General features: G+C 34.4%; 3 protein-coding genes across 3 annotated transcripts; all 3 read left to right on the top strand.

Annotated features, from left to right (window-relative positions):
• Positions 1 to 2,104: 2,104 nt before the first annotated feature.
• On the top strand, positions 2,105 to 6,355 carry LOC133334702 (CDP-diacylglycerol--inositol 3-phosphatidyltransferase). The gene is made up of 5 exons (XM_061543033.1): positions 2,105 to 2,168; positions 2,574 to 2,708; positions 5,671 to 5,824; positions 5,904 to 6,064; positions 6,138 to 6,355. The coding sequence occupies exons 1-5, from the start codon at positions 2,114 to 2,116 to the stop codon at positions 6,308 to 6,310; spliced, it is 678 nt and encodes a 225-aa protein (XP_061399017.1). The 5' UTR covers positions 2,105 to 2,113; the 3' UTR covers positions 6,311 to 6,355.
• A 5,237-nt stretch (positions 6,356 to 11,592) lies between these two features.
• LOC133334709 (mitochondrial inner membrane protease subunit 1) lies at positions 11,593 to 12,225 on the top strand. Its single transcript, XM_061543039.1, has 2 exons — positions 11,593 to 11,694; positions 11,821 to 12,225. Exons 1-2 carry the CDS (start codon positions 11,596 to 11,598, stop codon positions 12,223 to 12,225), a joined length of 504 nt encoding a protein of 167 aa, XP_061399023.1. The 5' UTR covers positions 11,593 to 11,595.
• A 4,040-nt stretch (positions 12,226 to 16,265) lies between these two features.
• LOC133334712 (T-complex protein 1 subunit zeta) lies at positions 16,266 to 19,154 on the top strand. Its single transcript, XM_061543041.1, has 2 exons — positions 16,266 to 16,403; positions 17,633 to 19,154. The coding sequence occupies exons 1-2, from the start codon at positions 16,267 to 16,269 to the stop codon at positions 19,089 to 19,091; spliced, it is 1,596 nt and encodes a 531-aa protein (XP_061399025.1). The 5' UTR covers position 16,266; the 3' UTR covers positions 19,092 to 19,154.
• Positions 19,155 to 20,819: the final 1,665 nt, after the last annotated feature.

Below are 20,819 nucleotides of genomic sequence, written 5' to 3'. Positions count from 1 at the left end.
AATGACGAGCTGACAAGCCACGTCAGGCCTGAAGCCACGATGGAAATGTCCGGTGAACTTTGGCAGTATGTCCTCATTCACCGTGCAAAACGTTGAGCTTTCTATTTGCTCGGCCAGCGCCCTGCCCCCATAGTCATTACCTAGGACGGAATGCCATGGTGTGCATTGAAATCCCCTACCCACGCCCTACCCACGGTTAATGCCTTCCAAAAGATAACTAATATCAGCAAGGATCACAGAGTACAGCTATTTAACGGCGGAATGTATACGTTAAGCACATTCACCTCGGAGGTACCACACTTGACCGCTACCCTCATACATTCCATGCATGATGGGTCCAATAACAATGATAAGGCTCCACCTCTCGTACGATTCTTCCTTATGACATTGTATCCATCCCACTCTAAGGACTGCAGTTGTTGTTCTAATTCGTTTTCTGGATCGCCACGACCATAATACTTCTGCGACTAATAAGATCCACAATCACGAAGTTCATCGCACTCAAATTGGAGATATGGTACATTATCAGCAGCTATGACAGCAATGTGCGGTGATAGTGAATGCGGCGTAGATTTGCTTTTGCGGACACGACGACTCGCTGTGGTTTGCTTTGGCGCAGTACGAATTAATGTAGTCCCTTCCGAATTAATGTAGTCCCTTCCCTCCTGTACCCGTCTAAGAACGGAACAACTTATGAAATGTGCCCATTCTCCACATCCGTTGCATCTCACGGATATAGGCCTATCGTTGATGCGGTTGTGACAAACGGTGCAGAACCATGGTCCGGGGTTTGTCTCAATGCTGACATGGACCGGAAGAATTTGAAGCAAACAATCCGGGTTGACAGTCTTTGGTCGGAAGTTGGTTTCTCCGAGTCAATCCGGTGCATAGATGTGGATTTCATCCAGAGGGATTCAAGACCATTTACTTCCTTAATAAGGATTTCGGCAGGCTCCTTATTCCCGTAGTTTATGACCTTGGCTCTTACATTAGTTTTTTCTACCAAACCATAGGCTGGTTGTTGTAGCAATTTTATACGAATTGAGACGACTGCAACATTCTGAACATAATTGGGACAAAACTACTTTAAGCTTAGGCTCCGAGAACGGTATTCACTCTGTATTTATTCAGCGCTGCGGCAACTGCATCAATATTTAGCAATTTAGACCTGCATGATACGAAAATCGATGTAGAGGTTCCTTTTCTCTCTCTCTCCTCTCTCTCTCTCTCTCTAGAACATGTGGATCCCGACTCGCCTGGGTGGAAAATTCTATTCATCATATGATTCTCTCTAAATTACCCAAAAAGGTACCGTAAGGAAAGCATAGCGGTATACTGACGTAAGGCAAAGGGGAGGAGGCATCCTGTTGCAGTTCACAGGGCAACGTTCTGACAGGTCTGAATACTTCTCCATTGCTCTCTCTTTCGTTATCGGGATATTCCACAAAATATCGGTTAAAATAACTGGCGTATTTCTTCGGATTCGAAGGCATCCTCACTCACTAAACGGACCACACTGGCATAGACCGAGGCAGTTACTCCTCCAGCTAGTCCACTTGCTAATTGGATAGAAGGTATAAGACCATAAACAATATGCGAGAGTTAAACGAGATTTTCTTATATTTTCGTAGTTCGATAATAAAACACGTGGCGAGTTAAGCAAAGCCTAACACAGCGCCATTTTGATTTTTTTTAAGCCTGTAGGCATGATTAACTCTTTAAATCTTTCTTGTGAGCCGTCCGAAGACGAACTGTAGTCTATTTTTTTAAAATTCCCAAAAATCGTTATTTTGCAATTCCGAATAAATTTAACGCCGTCAAAAACCAATATGTGAATGCAAACAATCGATTGTTGACGTTTCAATCTAAACATCCCTATTACCCATCAATCGATTAGTCAAATATCGACTTACAGATCCCTACATTTGTTGTGAGCAGAACAATACACAACAATTGTCAAAACCACTTAGAACGGAGAAGCAGTTTGCGGAGCACTGAGAAACCAAAAAAACGAAAAGCAAATTAAAAAAGAATACAAATAATTTGCAAATTGCAATCCAACAATTAACAGCCGGTATATTTGAAAACTTCTAGAGTAAAAAAGAAGTTCACAATGGTGACTGTGCCACAACACGATAATATTTTTCTCTTCGTACCAAATTTGATTGGTGAGTGAGTAATTAAATAAATAACATGCTCTGCAACAACAACAAAAGAACAACAGCAACCAGATGAGATGAGTTGTACGAAAAGAAAAACACCTGAAGCTGAAAAAAACACCAAAACCTATTTTCTTCTCAAATGAAACATTGTGGAAGAAAGTGTATAATTTAATTAACGACCCATTGGAGGAAGGCTGTCTACAACCCCCCAATACCATCTAGTGGAAAATAATGATAACGACGATGATGGTGGTGGTTATGCTGTTTCTTTTTTCTGTACATGATTATTATTAAATTTAGCTTTTGCGCCCAGACACACGTATGGAACTTTGGAATTTTCTCGACTTCGATAGTCTATTATGTATTTGGACTTGTTTTAAATGTATCTTCTTTTTGCATTTTCCATTCTAGGGTATGCCCGTATTGTGTTGGCTTTAATAGCATTTTGGTGCATGTCCACCAATTATGTGGTTGCCGGTTGGTGTTATGCAATAAGCGCCCTACTGGATGCAGTGGATGGTCATGCAGCTCGAGCATTTAATCAGAGTAAGTACTTCCAATTGCAAATAGTTACTATTTATTAACTCTGCACTAGTTTGTCTTATCTAGCCCGCTGTGTGTGTATGTATATATAGCGTTTATTGATTACCTGTCGTCATCCATCTGCCGCCGTATGCAGGTGGGGTGTGAGGTGGTGGCTTTTTTGTTATACGGGTTTATTTATGTTTAATCATCATAAATTCAGCATTGTTGTTGTAGCCTTTATCAGAGATTGGATTTGTTTACGTGCTTGTTTATTTCTCTCACTCTCTTATAATGCCGCCGGTTAGATTGTTATTGTTGCTATTATCAAGCTAAACAATTCTCACATCACACACAAATCGTAGTCAGTTATAAAGATGGCTTTTATTACTATTTTTATAAATATGAATTGTCGTTTATTACAATATCGGAAAATTTATAATAATACCTCAATTAAATCAATTTAATGACAAACACATATCTAAATAGCATGCCAGGTCATGTGAAGTAGATATGGGTGAAACGGGGTAATTGGATAAAAAATTGTGATAAAAAAGGTATGTTAAAGTAAGACGGTATGAAACCCAATGTTTTCTAATGTTATTTTTTATTGCTTTGATTAGTGTTACTATTATCAATATGCAATGCAAGGATTGAAATTTTAGGGTAGGACAATAAAGAGTTTGTAAACATAACAAGTGAAAAAGCGTTAAGTTCGGCCGGTCCGAACTTTGGATACCCTCCACCATAGATATACTGACAGGTACTAGAAATGAAAATATAGGGAACATACCAAAAAGCGGACATATACCGACATGTCTAAAACGGATTATGTAAACCAAAATACAAATTTTAGAAATTTTTAATTGATAATTCAAATTCGAAGATGGGGAATATTGGTCCACTCCTTCTGAAACCTCCACACGGGGGCTAGGTCTAAATGCGGCTATAGTTCATTATCGAACCTTACGTTTTAATTTTTTATCTCGCTATCCTCCGCAGGTGAAATGATTACAACAGAGTCTTAGAACAAAACGCGGAACAAATCAAATAACCATTTTAATACAAAAAAGGGGTTATATGGGGACTACCCAAAAAAAGGGGTGAATATTAATATTTTTTGTAGAGAGATTTGTTACCATATACGACTACAAAATACCAAATTGCAGCAACTTCGGTTGAAAACACGCTCAAGAACCCCAAAATACCGAAAATTGGGAGTTCCCTTATATGGGGGCTATCCGGAAAAATGGATCTATATTCATAATTTTTTGTGGAGAGACTTGGTACCTGTTAAGAATTCAAAATACTAAATTACAACTAATTCGGCGGAAAAATACGATCAAAACCCCCAAAATACTGAAAATTGGGAGGTACCTTTATATGGGGGATACCCTGATCAAGAATATATATACTTTATAGGGTCGGAAATGATTATTTCGAGGAGTTACAAACGGAAAAACAAAATTAATATACCCTCCATACTATGGTGGAGGGTATAAAAAGAGTTTTATGGATTAAAGCAAGCTCCGCGGTGTTGAAATCGCAGATTTGGAAATATTTATTAAAAATCGGTTTTATAGCAAATGACGCCGATTTCTGTATATACATACGAAATAAAGAAGGGAATAAATTAATACTAGCTTTTCATGTAGACGATGGTCTACTAGCTGCTACGGACCCCGACTAGCTGGAACCTTTTTTTTGGAAGAGTTGAGAAGATAATTCAAAATAACCCCCAAAGATGCAAATTACTTTTTTAATCTGCAGAATTCTGGAAAGATTTATGCTAGAAAATCTATCCAACGATGATATTATCCGAGTTAAGAGTTTTTAGTTACAAATCTGGAACAATTAATTATGGAATATTTTACAACAACGGAATATACAACAACAACGAACATGCTCAAAAGCTAGAATGCTACAGAGATGAAGATTTTGGCGAATGTTTGAAAATCGGAAGATGTAGATCTTCCGATTGGTGTTGTAAAATTTCCTGGAGGGGTAATATCATGGCTAAGCCAGAGACAAGCTATGGTAGAAACAGAAATTGATGCCAATTCTAAAGCAAACTAAAAAGTAATTGGGCTAAAACGTTTATATTCTGAATTGATAGAAGTAAATTCCGCAGTACGTTTGGTACAAAATCGTACAAAGCATATTAACAATAAGCATTTCTTTATTAGAGAAAAACATTTTGAAAATTTTCTATTCTGTTTGACATCTACAGAAGGCATTTACACGTCATGTTCGCTGCATTACCATATCATTAGGTGTCGACTTAGTTTACAAGTTAGTTTATATTCATTTTTTTTTTTTTTTTTTTTTTGCATGAAAATGTGCAGCAAAGTTAATTGGTAATGTCTTACATATTGTGATGATGCCAATTATCTTTTGTTTACTTTTTTCTATTGACGTCATATTTTGAGATACATACCATTCAGATGCATCTTTTTCTTCTCATTTCCTTATCTATTGCGTTTTTTCTTTATTTCTTTTTATCTCTAATCAACAAGTGTATTTATATATGCATCTCATTGTTTGAATATTGTTGTGGCACTCTCACAAAATACATTGTTTGTTTTGGGCTCTCAGTATATGTACGGTGCCAATTAGGTTACGGAATGCATATGAATTCATTGCTTTAAAATGTATACATGCAGTTCAATGTCATGGTTGGAGAATCCGCAATTATGGGAAAAAAGAAATATATGTTGTTGGCGTATAATGACCTCATAGCTAATTAAAAATCAATTCTTATATAGATGTAGTATGGTCAAGGGATGGAAAATTTAATCATTTCGAACATATGTATTTATATATTGAAAGTAGTTTTTGTATATTTTAATCGAATACAAATTGTTTTCTAATTCGATACTAAATAATGTTTTTTTTTTACTTTTTTATAAGTGAAATCTAACATCTGTTAATTGTTTATTTCTCCCACAAGAATTGTTTATTAATTTCCACATATGTTTATTTTTAGGCACACGTTTTGGTGCCATGTTGGATCAGCTTACTGATCGTTGCGGTACCATGGGCTTGATGGTGACCCTCAGTTTATTCTATCCAGAATATATGTTTTGGTTCCAGCTGTCCATGGCCATTGATGTTGCCTGCCATTGGTTATACATGCAAACGTAAGTACTGACCTGACTTGATACAATACATATCCGGACAGTTTTCTGATTTTATGTTTATTTTTTCAAAATTTTACAGGAGTGTTGTTGTTGGCAAAACCTCACACAAAGCCACCGATCTCAGTGAAAATATTGTTATGCGTATTTATTACAAAAAGGATGTTTTGACTTTTATGTGCTGCGTCAATGAAGCATTTTACATAAGTCTCTATGTATTGCATTTTACCACTGGACCAATGAGTAAGTCATAAAACAACTTTTCAGTAGCTAATTATGAAAACATTTATTAATTTGTTATTATTTTTATTTACAGTTTTTGGTATGTCATTGTTCAAAATGGTCGCTGTCCTTACAGGCCCCTTAGCTGTATTGAAAGCTCTAATCAGCTGCATGCATGCCTATGTGGCCAGCATAGATTTGGCTGGCGTTGATAAACGAGAACGTTTAGAGAAACGTGCCAAAGAAGCCAGCAAACGTTCAGAATAAAGCGGCCAAAAAAATATGCTGTTTACAGTTTTCCTTATTAGTTTTTAAGATATTGATTACCACAGTCCAAGAGATGCAATCGTTCGCAAGGTGGTCTTCCTTGCAAACTAACGTGTCCATATTTGTTTTGTTGTAAACAACAAAAATGTGCGATATAGAACAACTACATATTCCAATTTTATTTATTATTTTTTTTCTTTTTTGTAAAGAAATCTACAAAAGTTACTCTGATTTTTCTATGTATATGTAGTTCTTATTTTCCTCTCTATACACACACTCACACTGATACTAAATCTTTGTACATTGTTTGTAGTTTTATAGGTTATTTAAATTTTTACAATTATGTATTTTTTAATAATTTATTTAAATTATTATTATTTGCTAAACAAAAATAATTTTTAAGTAGTTAAACATTTTGTTTTTTTATTATGATTTTTATTTCCAAATCATACTCTGCAACCAAATGTTTTTTTTTATATTTTTCATTATTTGAAAACAATGTTGAAAGAGCAAGAAGAAGAAGTATTGGCCAGAACTTTGTTTCTATTTTACTTCTAAAACGAAGTGCAAACATTTTGAGAATTTAAAATTAAAAAGAAACAAACAAAAAACAAGATATATTGTTGTAAGCATTTTAAGCTAAGAAAATTAAATAAAATAAAACGAAGAAATCTATTTCAATGTGTAAATGTGTAACAAAAATAATGGTAATTTTATTTTGTTAGGAGGAAAGGTGATATTGAGACTACTATATGATTTAACATGGGCTATATTTTGACAATCTGATGGGGAAGGGTTGTGTGACCAACTGCCATTAATACTAACTTCCTATAGGACAATTCTACCAATATTGACACAATCTAAACCCAGTAAGCACCCAGTTAGCATTTGGAAGATTGTTTTTGAAAAAAAAAAAACCTGCGGAGTCATTAAAAAATCATTTAGTTTCTTACTAGGACGACAAAGATTAAAAATAGTTTAATTTAAAATACAATACAAACAAAAACATTTCCGCTGTTTATCATCTGAAGATTAACAAGTGAGAAAGGGGTTAAGTTCGTCCGGGTCGACCACCAAAAGGTCGACCGATATTGACGACAATAACACAATATATGATGATTTTATTTCGGTGGTAGGGTGGAAGCTGCTGGTTCAATATGAAAATTGTCATTGGAGAAAAAGAATTGTATGCGTAAGTCTCTGGAGGCTATACCTAAAGTGGGACCAATATTGATTACATCGTTTTGGAATTACTATGCCTAATTGAGGGCTGACATAGCTCAATTCGAATAAAAAATACCTTCATTCTCGCCAAATATAACAAATACCTAAAATCGATAGGTATCATTATATGGGGGATAGGCAAAAATGCGGGAATACAATGTACAAAATTTCAGCGAATTCGATTAAAAACCTCTCAAAATACTGAAAATTTGGGAGTTCCGTTATATTTATAATTTTTAGTGGATAAATTGAATTCCCAAAAAGAAAGCACTGCATCAAATTTCAGCGAATTTGATTGGAAAACGTGTTCAAAATACTGAAAATTAGGGGGTACCCTTATATGGTGACTACCGGAAAAAGTGGATCTATATTTATAATTTTTAGTGGAGAGATTAAATATCCAATAAGAACGCAAAGTGCCAAAATTTCAGCGAATGCGGTTGAGAAATGCGCTCAGGAACCCCAAAATACTGAAAATTGAGGGTATCGTTATATGGGAACTACTATTTATATTTTTTTGTGGGGAGATTTCCTACCCAATAAGAACTCAAAATACTAAATTACAGCCAATTCAGTCGAAAAATACGCTCAAAACCCCCAAAATACTGAATTTTGGGGGTTACCCTTATATGGGGGCTACCAGAAAAAGTGTACCTATATTTTTAATTTTTAGTGGAGAAATTTGGTATCCAATAAAAACGCGCTCAAGAACCCCAAAATACCGAAAATTGGAGGGTACCCTTATATGGGAGCTATGCCTAAACATGGACCTGCAGACAAAAGACGACTCTACAACAGACAGACGGACATAATTAGATCGTCATAGATTTTTACGCTGATCCAGAATATTATACCGATGAGTTACAAAGGGAAAAAGAAATATATCCTCCATACTATGGTGGAGGGTATAAAAAATTATTAATAAAAAAACAACTGGACTTTTTATGGGTCTAATTCTCTAGTCTGGACCAAATTGTGCAATATTTGGTTATAATGATAAAATCAAGCAATATCAGAATATATGATCCTCTGTAAATATTTATGCTGTGATTCCCACATCCCGTGAACACATCAATATAATAATTATCAATTTGAGGACAACATGTCCTTGGATAATTCTTCCTTAATACCCGAAATATTATCCGATGATTATCTAAAACTTTATGTGTTTTTCCAGAAGCGGAGCTAATTGTAAATAACATATTGACACTAAGATCGCATTATCCTCGAAGCGAATGCGATTCTCGACATCCACTCGACATACTATTCACCAGTTTTTATCAATTTAACATAAAATTCCCCATAATTACTGATACTCGAGTCCGTATCGTTAATTATGGACTGAATTGAAGAGAATTTTAACACAGAGTTTTGATTTATTCTAAACATTACATGGTATAATAATAAAAAGTAACAGCAAGTGTTGTTGTACAACAAACGATACAACAACCACATGGAAATTTATTGTTGTAAGTTTTACTAGTGTCGACGTCATTTGACAGAAAAATGTAAACAAACAAACAAATTATTATCAAATTATATTTATTTTGAAAATTAAATATTTTCGAATCCTCAAAATAAAATTTGAAAAACGTGAATGAAAATCTATCAAATTTATATTTCTATCGCTTCCACATCTTTCCTATAATTGAGCCATTGCCACTTATATGTGTAACACATATGAAAATGCAGGGAATTGCGAGTTATTCCATGAACAAAGATTTATTTCCTCAAATTTGCCCAGCAGGCAGATTGAGTAAATTGAAAACCGGGAACAACTCTAGTTTAGTAAAAACGACCCGATTTTTTTGAAATTTTTTCCAGAGGTAGGTATTTTGACCCTAATTATGGGAATGTTTTTTTTTCTTGGGGGACGTACCCGGTTACCCGGTTATTTGACCCGAAAGTTCGGGTCCGGGTACCCGGTTATTCCCGGTTCTACGGATCCGATTAATACAAAATGGGTATCATTTTAAAGGTTATAAAATTACCTTTCCAATGAGTGGTGATATGATGGGGTTATCTCAAACCGTTTTGGAGTCACAGCCAAAAAACTGGATTTTGGACCCCTATTTTTATGAAAAACTCCCTAAAAGTCGAACTTGGGTCCATTATGGTCCCTCTCGACTCCTTACTTAAATGATAGACTACAATTTGCTCTTTCCAAAATGGTACGGCATGTGGTTGTATCTATTGTGGATCAAAAGATATGGACCTTAGAACCCTGCAAACCGACTATGTCAAATTCATGTTTAGTATTAACATGAATGTCTTATATGCAAATGCAAAGATATGATATATGACAGGTACCAACACCGGCTACGCGACGGAATCTCCTTTTATATAGAATAGTTTTCTGGGTAGCCGGCCTTCGGCCGGGGATTTAAGACTTTCTCCTATGGACAGATACCAACACCGGCTACGCGACAGAATCTCCTTTTATATAGAATAGTTTTTTGGGTAGCCGGCCTTCGGCCGGGGATTTAAGACTTTCTCCTATGGACAGGTACCAACACCGGCTACGCGACAGAATCTCCTTTTATATAGAATAGTTTTCTGGGTAGCCGGCCTTCGGCCGGAGATTTAGGACTTTCTCCTATGGACAGGTACCAACACCGGCTACGCGACAGAATCTCCTTTTATATAGAATAGTTTTATGGGTAGCCGGAGATTTAAGACTTTCTCCTATGGACAGGTTCCAACACCGGCTACGCGACAGATTCTCCTTTTATATAGAATAGTTTTCTGGGTAGCCGGCCTTCGGCCGGGGATTTAAGACTTTCTCCTATGGACAGATACCAACACCGGCTACGCGACAGAATCTCATTTTATATAGAATAGTTTTTTGGGTAGCCGGCCTTCGGCCGGGGATTTAAGACTTTCTCCTATGGACAGATACCAACACCGGCTACGCGACAGAATCTCCTTTTATATAGAATAGTTTTTTGGGTAGCCGGCCTTCGGCCGGGGATTTAAGACTTTCTCCTATGGACAGGTACCAAAACCGGCTACGCGACAGAATCTCCTTTTATATAGAATAGTTTTATGGGTAGCCGGAGATTTAAGACTTTCTCCTATGGACAGGTTCCAACACCGGCTACGCGACAGATTCTCCTTTTATATAGAATAGTTTTCTGGGTAGCCGGCCTTCGGCCGGGGATTTAAGACTTTCTCCTATGGACAGATACCAACACCGGCTACGCGACAGAATCTCATTTTATATAGAATAGTTTTTTGGGTAGACGGCCTTCGGCCGGGGATTTAAGACTTTCTCCTATGGACAGGTACCAACACCGGCTACGCGACAGAATTTTCTTGTTTTTGTAGGGTTCTAAGGCCCATATCTTTTGATCCACAGCAGATACAGCCACATATCACACCATTTTGGAAAGGGCAAATTGTGGTCTATCATTTGAGTCGGTTGTGGAGAGGGACTATAATGGACCCAAGTTCGACTTTTAGGGAGTTTTTCAAAAAAATAGGGGTCCAAAATCCAGTTATTTGGCTGTGTCTCCAAAACGGTTTGAGATAACCCCATCATATCACCACTCATTGGAAAGGTATTTTACCTTTAAAATGAGACCCATTTTGTATTGATCGGATCCGTAGAACCGGGTATAAGCGGGTACCCGGACCCGAACTTTCGGGTCAAATAACCGGGTAACCGGGTACGTCCCCCAAGAAAAAAATATATCCCCATAATTAGGGTAAAAATACCTACATCTGGAAAAAATTTCAGAAAAATCTGATCGTTTTTACTAAACTAGAGTTAAGCCAAACATAATTTGTCAAATTCATATTGACACTAGTGCTACGTTGGAATCAAATCAGCTGGGATTTGCTGTTACCTTTTATAATTGTACCATGTAAACATTATTAAAATGGCCGAGAACTTTATTTACTTTTATAATGTTATCGAACATACCTTATGTATTTTGACAACTAGATTCATAATCAGCTGACTGTTCTTTAGAATTTTACCCTGGAAACAGCTGTCTTTTGTTATTGTTAGCTTTATTATAAGTTAGAAAATTAATAAAAAAATAGGTTAATAATTAACTATGAAATTTGTATCCCACCTTAAGGATATAGCCAAATACAGCATCCAGTATATGTGTGTGACACATTGTTTCTTTGAATATGTAGGAGATTTTGTTGTGGTATGTTCGAACATAAATTGAGGTGATTATGTGTAAAAAAATAACTATTATGTATGGAACAAGACTTCATAACATCTACAATATACTAATACTTATACTAATATATTTTAATTTGTATAATTCCAGTGCAATGGTCCCTCAATGGAACCCACGCTGTTCTCCAATAATATACTACTAACGGAAAGAATAACCACACGTTTTCACAAACCCAAACGTGGTGATATAGTCATTGCTGTTTCACCCACAAATCCTGACCAGTACATTTGCAAACGAGTCATTGGTCTGCCGGGTGATAAAATCATTACGGAAAAACTGGCGGAGAGTAAAGAAGATGAATCGCTGAGTAAATCAGTAGATAAATATACACCCACCTTCAATGATGAATATGTGCCAAAGGGGTTTGTATGGGTTGAAGGTGACAATAGTACAAATAGCTCCGATTCTCGATATTATGGTCCAATACCATTGGGCCTTGTAAGAAGTAGAGCCATTTGTAGAATTTGGCCACTGAATGAAATTAAGGCATTATGAAGAATGTGAAGCTGTGCATTGAAGATCTTTTGAATAAAAATATAACATAGATTTAAAAAAAGTTGAAGAGATGATGATTTTTATTATGGAACTTATTTTCGCTAGAATAAAAATGAATATCTAAAAAAGAAATTGTAATAATGTCACATTCTTTAGCATTCGATTAAAGTAACTCCGTTTGGAACTCTTAAATTGTAGTTCACTTCCACGTACTTTCACTTCACATACTTTTTTAAATTGTCAGGCTTGATTCTAGTTAAAAAAAAAACAATTTGTTGGTACGGAAAATGTGATTTGTATTAAATGTACCTTTAGATTTACATATAAATATATAAAATAGTTTTAAGAAGTCGTTAAGTCGTTAAGGGTCAAATTTTTGGTCCGGAGCGAATAATCTTGGGATCTGTATATAAGCATAGCAAAGAAGTAGGCTTATGTCGACTATGTTTTCCAAAAATATTTTACAACATAAGCCACAAGGAATAGTAAATTACAGCCAATTTTGGGGACACCTATAAACAAAGAACCCAAAATATCAAATTGTAATCAATTCAATTGCAAAACATGTCCAGAAACCCTGAAATTAGCAAAATGTAATAATTTTTCTGGGACATTTCTTTACACATTTAGAACTTAAAATATAAAATAACAAATAGTTCGGTTGGAAAATGTGTCTAAAAATTCGGAAACCTTTTCTAAATATTGCACTGAAATTTCATAAAATTTATTTATTAATTTGTTTTAATTTACAAAAATTAATATTGATCTAGGCTTAAAAATATAGATAACAAGGCTGACAAATCAACAAAATAGATGACAGATAGAGGACATACAATTTATAGATGACATCCTGTTAAAATAGATGATTGTCCTCTAAAAAAGAGGACGTATGGTCACCTTAGGTATAGGGAAACCATTAAGTCGCCCAGAATGCAGATCATATTCTCGTTAACTACTTCTTTATAACTCCCACTTCTAATTATCTCTTTGTCTTTCTCGTCACACCTATATTCAGGTTATATAATAAAAGTTTGTAACCTTTTGAAATAAGCTGGATACAATTTTATAGGATTTAGTCATGCTAGTCCGTCGATTTGGTCTATTGACCATAGTCAGGTCAAGTTCGAAGATGGGTTATATGTAGACCTCGGATTTTTGCATATTTTTTATGCTTTATCCGATTGGGCTCAAATTTTGTATTTAGGCGTTTCATGCTTTAATTGATCGATATTTGGGGTCATGTCAAAAATATGCAAAAAATATGCAAAATATATGCAAAAAATATGCAAAATATATGCAAAAAATATGCAAAATATGCAAAAAATATGCAAAAAATATGCAAAATATGCAAAAAATATGCAAAATATGCAAAAAATATGCAAAATATGCAAAAAATATGCACGGTATGCTAGGTCGATATGCGTTAAATATATGCAAAAAATATACAAAATATGCATTGTCGATATGCAAAATATGCAAAAATATGAAAAATATGCAAAAATATGCAAAATATGCAAAAATATGCAAAATATGCAAAAATATGCAAACATATGCAAAATATGCAAACATATGCAAAATATGCAAAAATATGCAAAATATACAAACATATGCAAAATATGCAAAAATATGCAAAATATGCAAAATATGCAAAATATGCAAAAATATGAAAAATATGCAAAAATATGCAAACATATGCAAACATATGCAAAATATGCAAAAATATGCAAAATATGCAAAATATATGCAATATATGCAAACATATGCAAAAATATGCAAGCATATGCAAAATATGCAAGCATATGCAAAATATGCAAAAATATGCAAACATATGCAAAATATGCAAAAATATGCAAAATATGCAAAAATATGCAAATTATGCAAAAAATATGCACGGTATGCTAGGTCGCACTATTAAAGATAGAACTTTGAAATTTTGCACATATATTATTATTACTCCTAGGATGTTTGGTATTGGAAATGGGATATATCGGTCCACGTTTTAGTATATCGCCATATAACGGCTATATATGTTTGCATGTTTTATACATATATTTAGCAAATTTTTCATAATGCCCCAAAAATCTAACAGTTGAACCATGAAACGCATACATACAAAATTAGATTTCTATAGGTTAAAAATAAAGAAAGCACACAAATTCGAAAACTACCATGAAAAATGTTTTTTTTTTTTGTTTTGTTTTTTTTTTTTTTTTTTTTTTGAGATTAAAATAATTGCATATGTGAAATATTAATAATATTTTTCATATTTTTTGCATATTTCTCGCATATCGACCTAGCATACCGTGCATATTTTTTGCATATTTTGCATATTTTGCATATATTTTGCATATATTTTGCATATTTTGCATATGTTTCCATATTTTGCATATTTTTGCATATTTTGCATATGTTTGCATATGTTTGCATATTTTGCATATATTTTGCATATTTTTGCATATTTTTGCATATGTTTGCATATTTTGCATATGTTTGCATATATTTTGCATATTTATCGCATATCGACCTAGCATACCGTGCGTATTTTTTGCATATTTTTGCATATTTTAGCATATATTTTGCATATTTGGCCTATATTTTGCATATTTTATGCATATATTTTGCATATTTATTGCATATCGACCTAGCATATTTTGCATATTTTTTGCATATTTTGCATATATTTTGCATATTTTGCATATTTTTTGCATATTTTGCATATTTTTTGCATATTTTGCATATTTTTTGCATATCTCGTGCATATGCAAAATATGCAAATATGCAAAAAATTAAAAAATATGAACCCTTCAAATAATTCTAAATCCTTTGAAACGAATTTGTGTCCAATCAGAATTTCGATATCTTCATTATTAAAAAATATGCAAATATGCAAAATCCGAGGTCTAGTTATAATGATAATGATTGATTTTAGCCGTATTATAAATAATTCGGCAGGGGATTTAAGAAAAGAGCCTTAGTCGAACAGAATTGTATTTCCAATTTTTTTAAATAGGGGGTCCTTAATTTAAATTTCGGCTGGGAAATGAAGCCTTTCTCCTTTGGACAGGTAGAAAATTTTACTATTGGCAAAGAATTTTCTTATAATTACAAATTCTATCAAAATAGGGGTCCGGGAGTTTTATAAATTCTTGAAGGAACAGATGGAAATTGGGCTACGTGAACTGAATTTATTTTGATTTTAAATATAATAAATATAGCCGGGTTTCGGCCAGGGATTTTAAGCCTTTCTCTTTTAAGACGAGTAGACAATTCAGATTCACGAACGGCATTTTCTAATTATTTCAATTATGTTTCTAAATAGATGGCCTTCCACAGAGTTTTAATACTTTTTCCTATGGACAAGTGGAAAATGTGGACTATGCGAAAATAATTTTCATTTAAGTCTAATTCTCTAAATAGCCAACATTTAATGTCGTTAACGATTTTGAGTGGTAGTTCTAAAGATATTTTATAAAAAGTGGGGGTATTTTTGGAATATTGTAACTCCTTATCTCAGGAATTATGGATTTTCCCCCAATAAATTATGTTGGTGTCAGCATATTTTATTTGCTGAGATGTGCCAGTAAGGTAAAATTAAGTCAAAAATATTTTCGATAATGCTCAAAATGAGTGATATAAAAAATGTCGTTTCATTCCAATATCCTATAAACGGAATTTTATGGTGCATTTAAATTTCCCCCCTAAAAAGTAAATTTTAACTATTTTTTTTAAATAAGTCAGTGCAAATTGAATATTGCCATCCGCCGCCATAAAAGAAACACTCAATTGTAAACCTAAACAGCAAACAAACACAACTCTGTTCTACAAATCACACTGAACACACTCATTGTTGTTCAACTTACTCGCACTGAACACCCCAACAAGTCATTTGACATCTGCACATTTGTTCCGAGGTTTTGTGTAAAGTTGAATTGGTCATCAGCGGCTCTACTCTGGAAGAATCTTCATTAGAGCGTGTAAAATTATTAAAAAAATCCAAAGAAACCTCTTTTTGAAGTAATTCTCCACTAAAAAAACACAAACATGGCTTCAATTAGTTTATTGAATCCTAAAGCTGAGTTCGCTCGTGCTGCAAATGCCTTAGCAATTAACATCTCGGCTGCCAAAGGCTTGCAAGATGTCATGCGAACCAATTTGGGACCCAAAGGAACAATGAAAATGTAAGTAAAATTTAAAGTTTATGGCATATATTCGCAATGTGATAAGGATTTTTTAAGAATTTCATAGTATTTCAAGGATTAAATTAAGTTTTAGGGAGCATCTGTCGGTATTTGATGGCTTCATTGAAAAAAAGTGAGGTTAGATTAGTTGAATGAATGTGTCATCGATGCAGCAGACACAAATTTGTGTTAGTGTTGAAAAGCGTAAACGTTGTTGATGGGGTTCAGCCCAAATTACAATGTAGGAGGGATATTTGAATATTTTAAAAACCAACCATATGATTTCATTTCTTGAAGTTTTTCATTGAATTTAGTAAAAATTGCGTTAATATTGATAATTGTAAAATGTTATTGCTATGTATGCACAGTTTGGCTATGAATTATTTTCATTTTAGTGAATAATTCATGAAATAGACTGTGCCAGATAAAAATGCCTAATTAACTCTGAATATGATATTGTATTTGAAATATCGATATTCGTACAATTTAAGCAACATTATAAAATAATCTTAATTAATGTTCTCAATTTGTGCACATCTTGGCTATGAATTATTTCCACCTTAAAGAATATTTCATGAAATAGATGGTGCTAGAATAATTGTTTATTTAACTCTGAATATTATATTGTATACCAAATATCAATGTTCGTACAATATAAACGACAATAGCTGAAAATATTTTATGTAACTTTAGTAAAGGAAATGTGTTGTAAAGGCTGGGTAGGGTCCTTTATTATTATTAAATGTGTTTTCACTGTCTCTTAAATAAGCGCAATTAGCCTACGGATTGTTGTATTACCAAACAATTAGTTATAAAGCTTGTGCAAGAGAAATATTAGTTGATTCTTTTGAAAGTGGTCACCCAATGACCCACTATTCGGAACCATCAACTTACAAAAGAATATATTGATTTTTATGTCCATATTTACTTTTTTCATGTTCGATACATAATATAGCGCAATTAGCCTACGAATTGTACTACCTAACAATTTGTTATAAAGCTTGCGCCAGAGCTAATATTAGATTGATTAAATTTGAACAATAACTAAATTCTGGGTTTCTTTTTGGAACTATTAATCTACAAAATAAAAATTAAATACGCCTTTACTTTTGAGCGTAATTAGCCAATGAATTGTTGTTGGGTTATTGCAAATTCGATTTTAAAGATTCTACTGCGCTACGACTATTTTTCTAATCATTAATTTCTCACATTATTATTTTAATCCTCAGGTTGGTTTCTGGAGCTGGCGACATCAAAATCACAAAGGACGGTAATGTTCTTTTGCATGAAATGCAAATTCAACATCCTACCGCTTCTATGATTGCCCGTGCCAGTACCGCACAAGATGACTCGACTGGTGATGGCACCACATCAACGGTTCTTCTCATCGGTGAACTTCTTAAACAAGCTGATATCTTTTTGGCTGAGGGTCTTCATCCTCGCATTGTCACCGAAGGTTTTGAAAAGGCCCGTGAACAAGCTTTGGCCGTTTTGGATACCATGAAAGTACCCGTTGAGGTCAACAAGAAGAGTTTGACCGATGTAGCCAGAACTAGTTTGAAGACTAAAGTTCATGCTGCTTTGGCAGATTTGTTGACCGATGTCTGTGTTGATGCTGTCTTGGCCATTCGTCACGACGAAAAACCCGTCGACTTGCACATGATTGAAATTATGGAAATGCAACACAAAACTGCCACCGATACCACTTTGATTAAGGGTTTGGTCATGGATCATGGTGCCAGACATCCTGATATGCCCAAGCGTTTGGAAAATGCATATATCTTGACTTGCAATGTCTCGCTTGAATACGAGAAATCTGAAGTCAACTCAGGTTTCTTCTATAAAACTGCTGAAGAACGTGAGAAGTTCGTTAAGGCTGAGCGTGATTTCATCGACCAGAGAGTTAAGAAAATCATTGAATTGAAACGTAAAGTCTGCGATGGTACCGAGAAGTCCTTTGTTGTTATCAACCAAAAGGGTATTGACCCCATGTCTTTGGATGCCCTTGCCAAGGAAGGTATTTTGGCTTTGCGTCGTGCCAAGCGCCGTAACATGGAACGTTTGGCTTTGGCCTGTGGTGGTACTGCCATGAACTCCGTGGATGACTTGGAAGAATCCCACTTGGGCTATGCTGGTCTAGTCTATGAACATGTTTTGGGTGAAAACAAATTCACATTCGTGGAAGAATGCAAAAATCCCCAATCTGTCACCATTTTGGTTAAGGGTCCCAACAAACACACCATTGTCCAAATCAAGGATGCCATTCGTGATGGTTTGAGAGCCATTAACAATGCCATCAATGATAAGTGTGTCATTCCCGGAGCAAGTGCTTTTGAAGTTCGTGCTTTCAACAAATTGATGAAATACAAGGATAACGTCAAGGGTAAAGTACGTTTGGGAATTCAAGCCTTTGCTGAAGCCCTCTTGGTTATACCCAAAAATTTGGCCATCAACAGTGGTTATGATGCCCAAGATACTATTGTTAAATTGACTGAAGAAGATCGTCTGAATCCTGATCCCGTTGGCTTGGACTTGTCCACTGGTGAACCTATGAAGCCTGTCGATTTGGGTGTTTACGATAACTATGTTGTTAAGAAACAAATATTGAATTCCTGCTCTGTTATTGCCAGTAATCTGTTGCTGGTCGACGAGGTTATGCGTGCTGGTATGACCAGTTTAAAGGGTTAATTGTGCCAAAACGCACAAGCAATCCAACTGAGATGAAATAAATACTACCCGCTTTTCTAACCACATATTGTATTAGTTTTTTGTTTATCATTTAAAACTATTTTATTTCTATTTAAATTCTTTGCTAACATCAACACTCATCGTTTATTTGCGACACACAAAAGAAATTTATTTGTTTCTAAAACACTAAAAACAACTCATTTTTTTCATTGTCTATTCTCTTACTACATGTATTATCAAAATAAAAAGCACGAATAATGTGATGCATTTAAAAATACGATTTTGAATTTTGTTAAATACAGCGAATGAGACTTACCGAGTATTCCCGAATAGAGCCAAAGAACGGTTATTATAAAGAGAGAACTTTGAATGTTGGTGCTATCATTATCCTTCTCCAAGAAAATTCAATTTAAAAAATTGCAATGTTATCAATTGAAACACGACATAGATTCCTGACGAAAATATTTGATTGAGAAATCGAAATTTTTGCACTCTTTCTGTTTGCTTTTATGATGAATTTAAACACCGGCTAATTTTTTAGAATCAGATCGAAATTTTCACGATTTCATGTAATTTACAAAGCAGATAATAGGCGCAGGCAAACATTTGAAATATTTCAGTTATCTATTTATTTTCGCAGCATTCGTGTAGATTTGAGCCATAGTTTCCCGAAATTTTAACGAAATCTCGTTATTGCTAATTTATATATACATATATTTGCTTTTTCACGTGGACAACCGCATTTGTTTGAATTTCATTACTATTCGAGAATTCTTAATTGAAATTTGTCATTTTTTTTTTATTTTCACAATGCCATATTTTTGACAGCAGCGTAATTCCAGGAACTTTCATTTTTTTCTAGGTTCTTTAGCTACGCCTCTTCGAATTATAGCATTATTATGCTCAAATATCGCGTCCTTTCAACGCAATCAATGGACCTAAAGTTATAGGTCTATTTCATATCGAAAGAAATTGAAAAATGTTTGAGGTTTCAACAAACAACAAAGCCGGCAATAATTTGAAATTCATACCTCATTGCCTAGTTAATATTTTTTGAAGGCGACGTTTTAGTAATTCAAATATTTTTTAAATTTGTCAAAATAAAAATATTTTAATGTAAAACTTGAAAATAAGGGAATCCAAGGGACAACATTGGTGTGCGAAAAACCATATCTGTGGCTGGCTTACTTGAACTGTAACATGAAACGTTTGATTTTCGCGGTTTGATTATTCATTTTCTTTTTGGATTTTCCTGAATGTTACAAGTCCGAACTGACTGGCTCGAGATAAAGTTGAAGCTATACCATTTTATTTCACAACGATTTTATTCCATAACGATATCCTCTAGTTTGTTGACGTTGTTCAAAGAAGTTAATCCGGTAATGACAGACTTATCATTGATGTCATGGGAATCTCAAGATTTTGGGATTCCTGGTGATGAAATTTCTAATAATTGAAAATCAAATTAATAGCCGCTCCGCCAACGTGTGTTCCGCTTCTTGTAATGAGCTGCCACAGGCATCGATTTTTCGCACTACATGGTGTCCATACAAACTACAAATATGTGGGAAATTAAAAATCCTAAAAAGGATCATAGAGATTTTCATCAATATCTTAAAAACGAAAAGACCAATCGCAGCACTTCTCGCATAAATTGAACATTTACCTACCTACAAATGATATACTCGATAAATTTATCCCTTGGACTCTTTAATTTAATTTGCAGTT

The sequence above is a fragment of the Musca vetustissima genome, unplaced genomic scaffold (genome assembly GCF_032173495.1).
Source record: "Musca vetustissima isolate MV318-11 ecotype Yass unplaced genomic scaffold, APGP_CSIRO_Mvet_v1 utg15206, whole genome shotgun sequence".
In the NCBI taxonomy this organism is placed as follows: domain Eukaryota; kingdom Metazoa; phylum Arthropoda; class Insecta; order Diptera; family Muscidae; genus Musca; species Musca vetustissima.
This window is presented reverse-complemented; position numbering and strand designations above follow the sequence as displayed.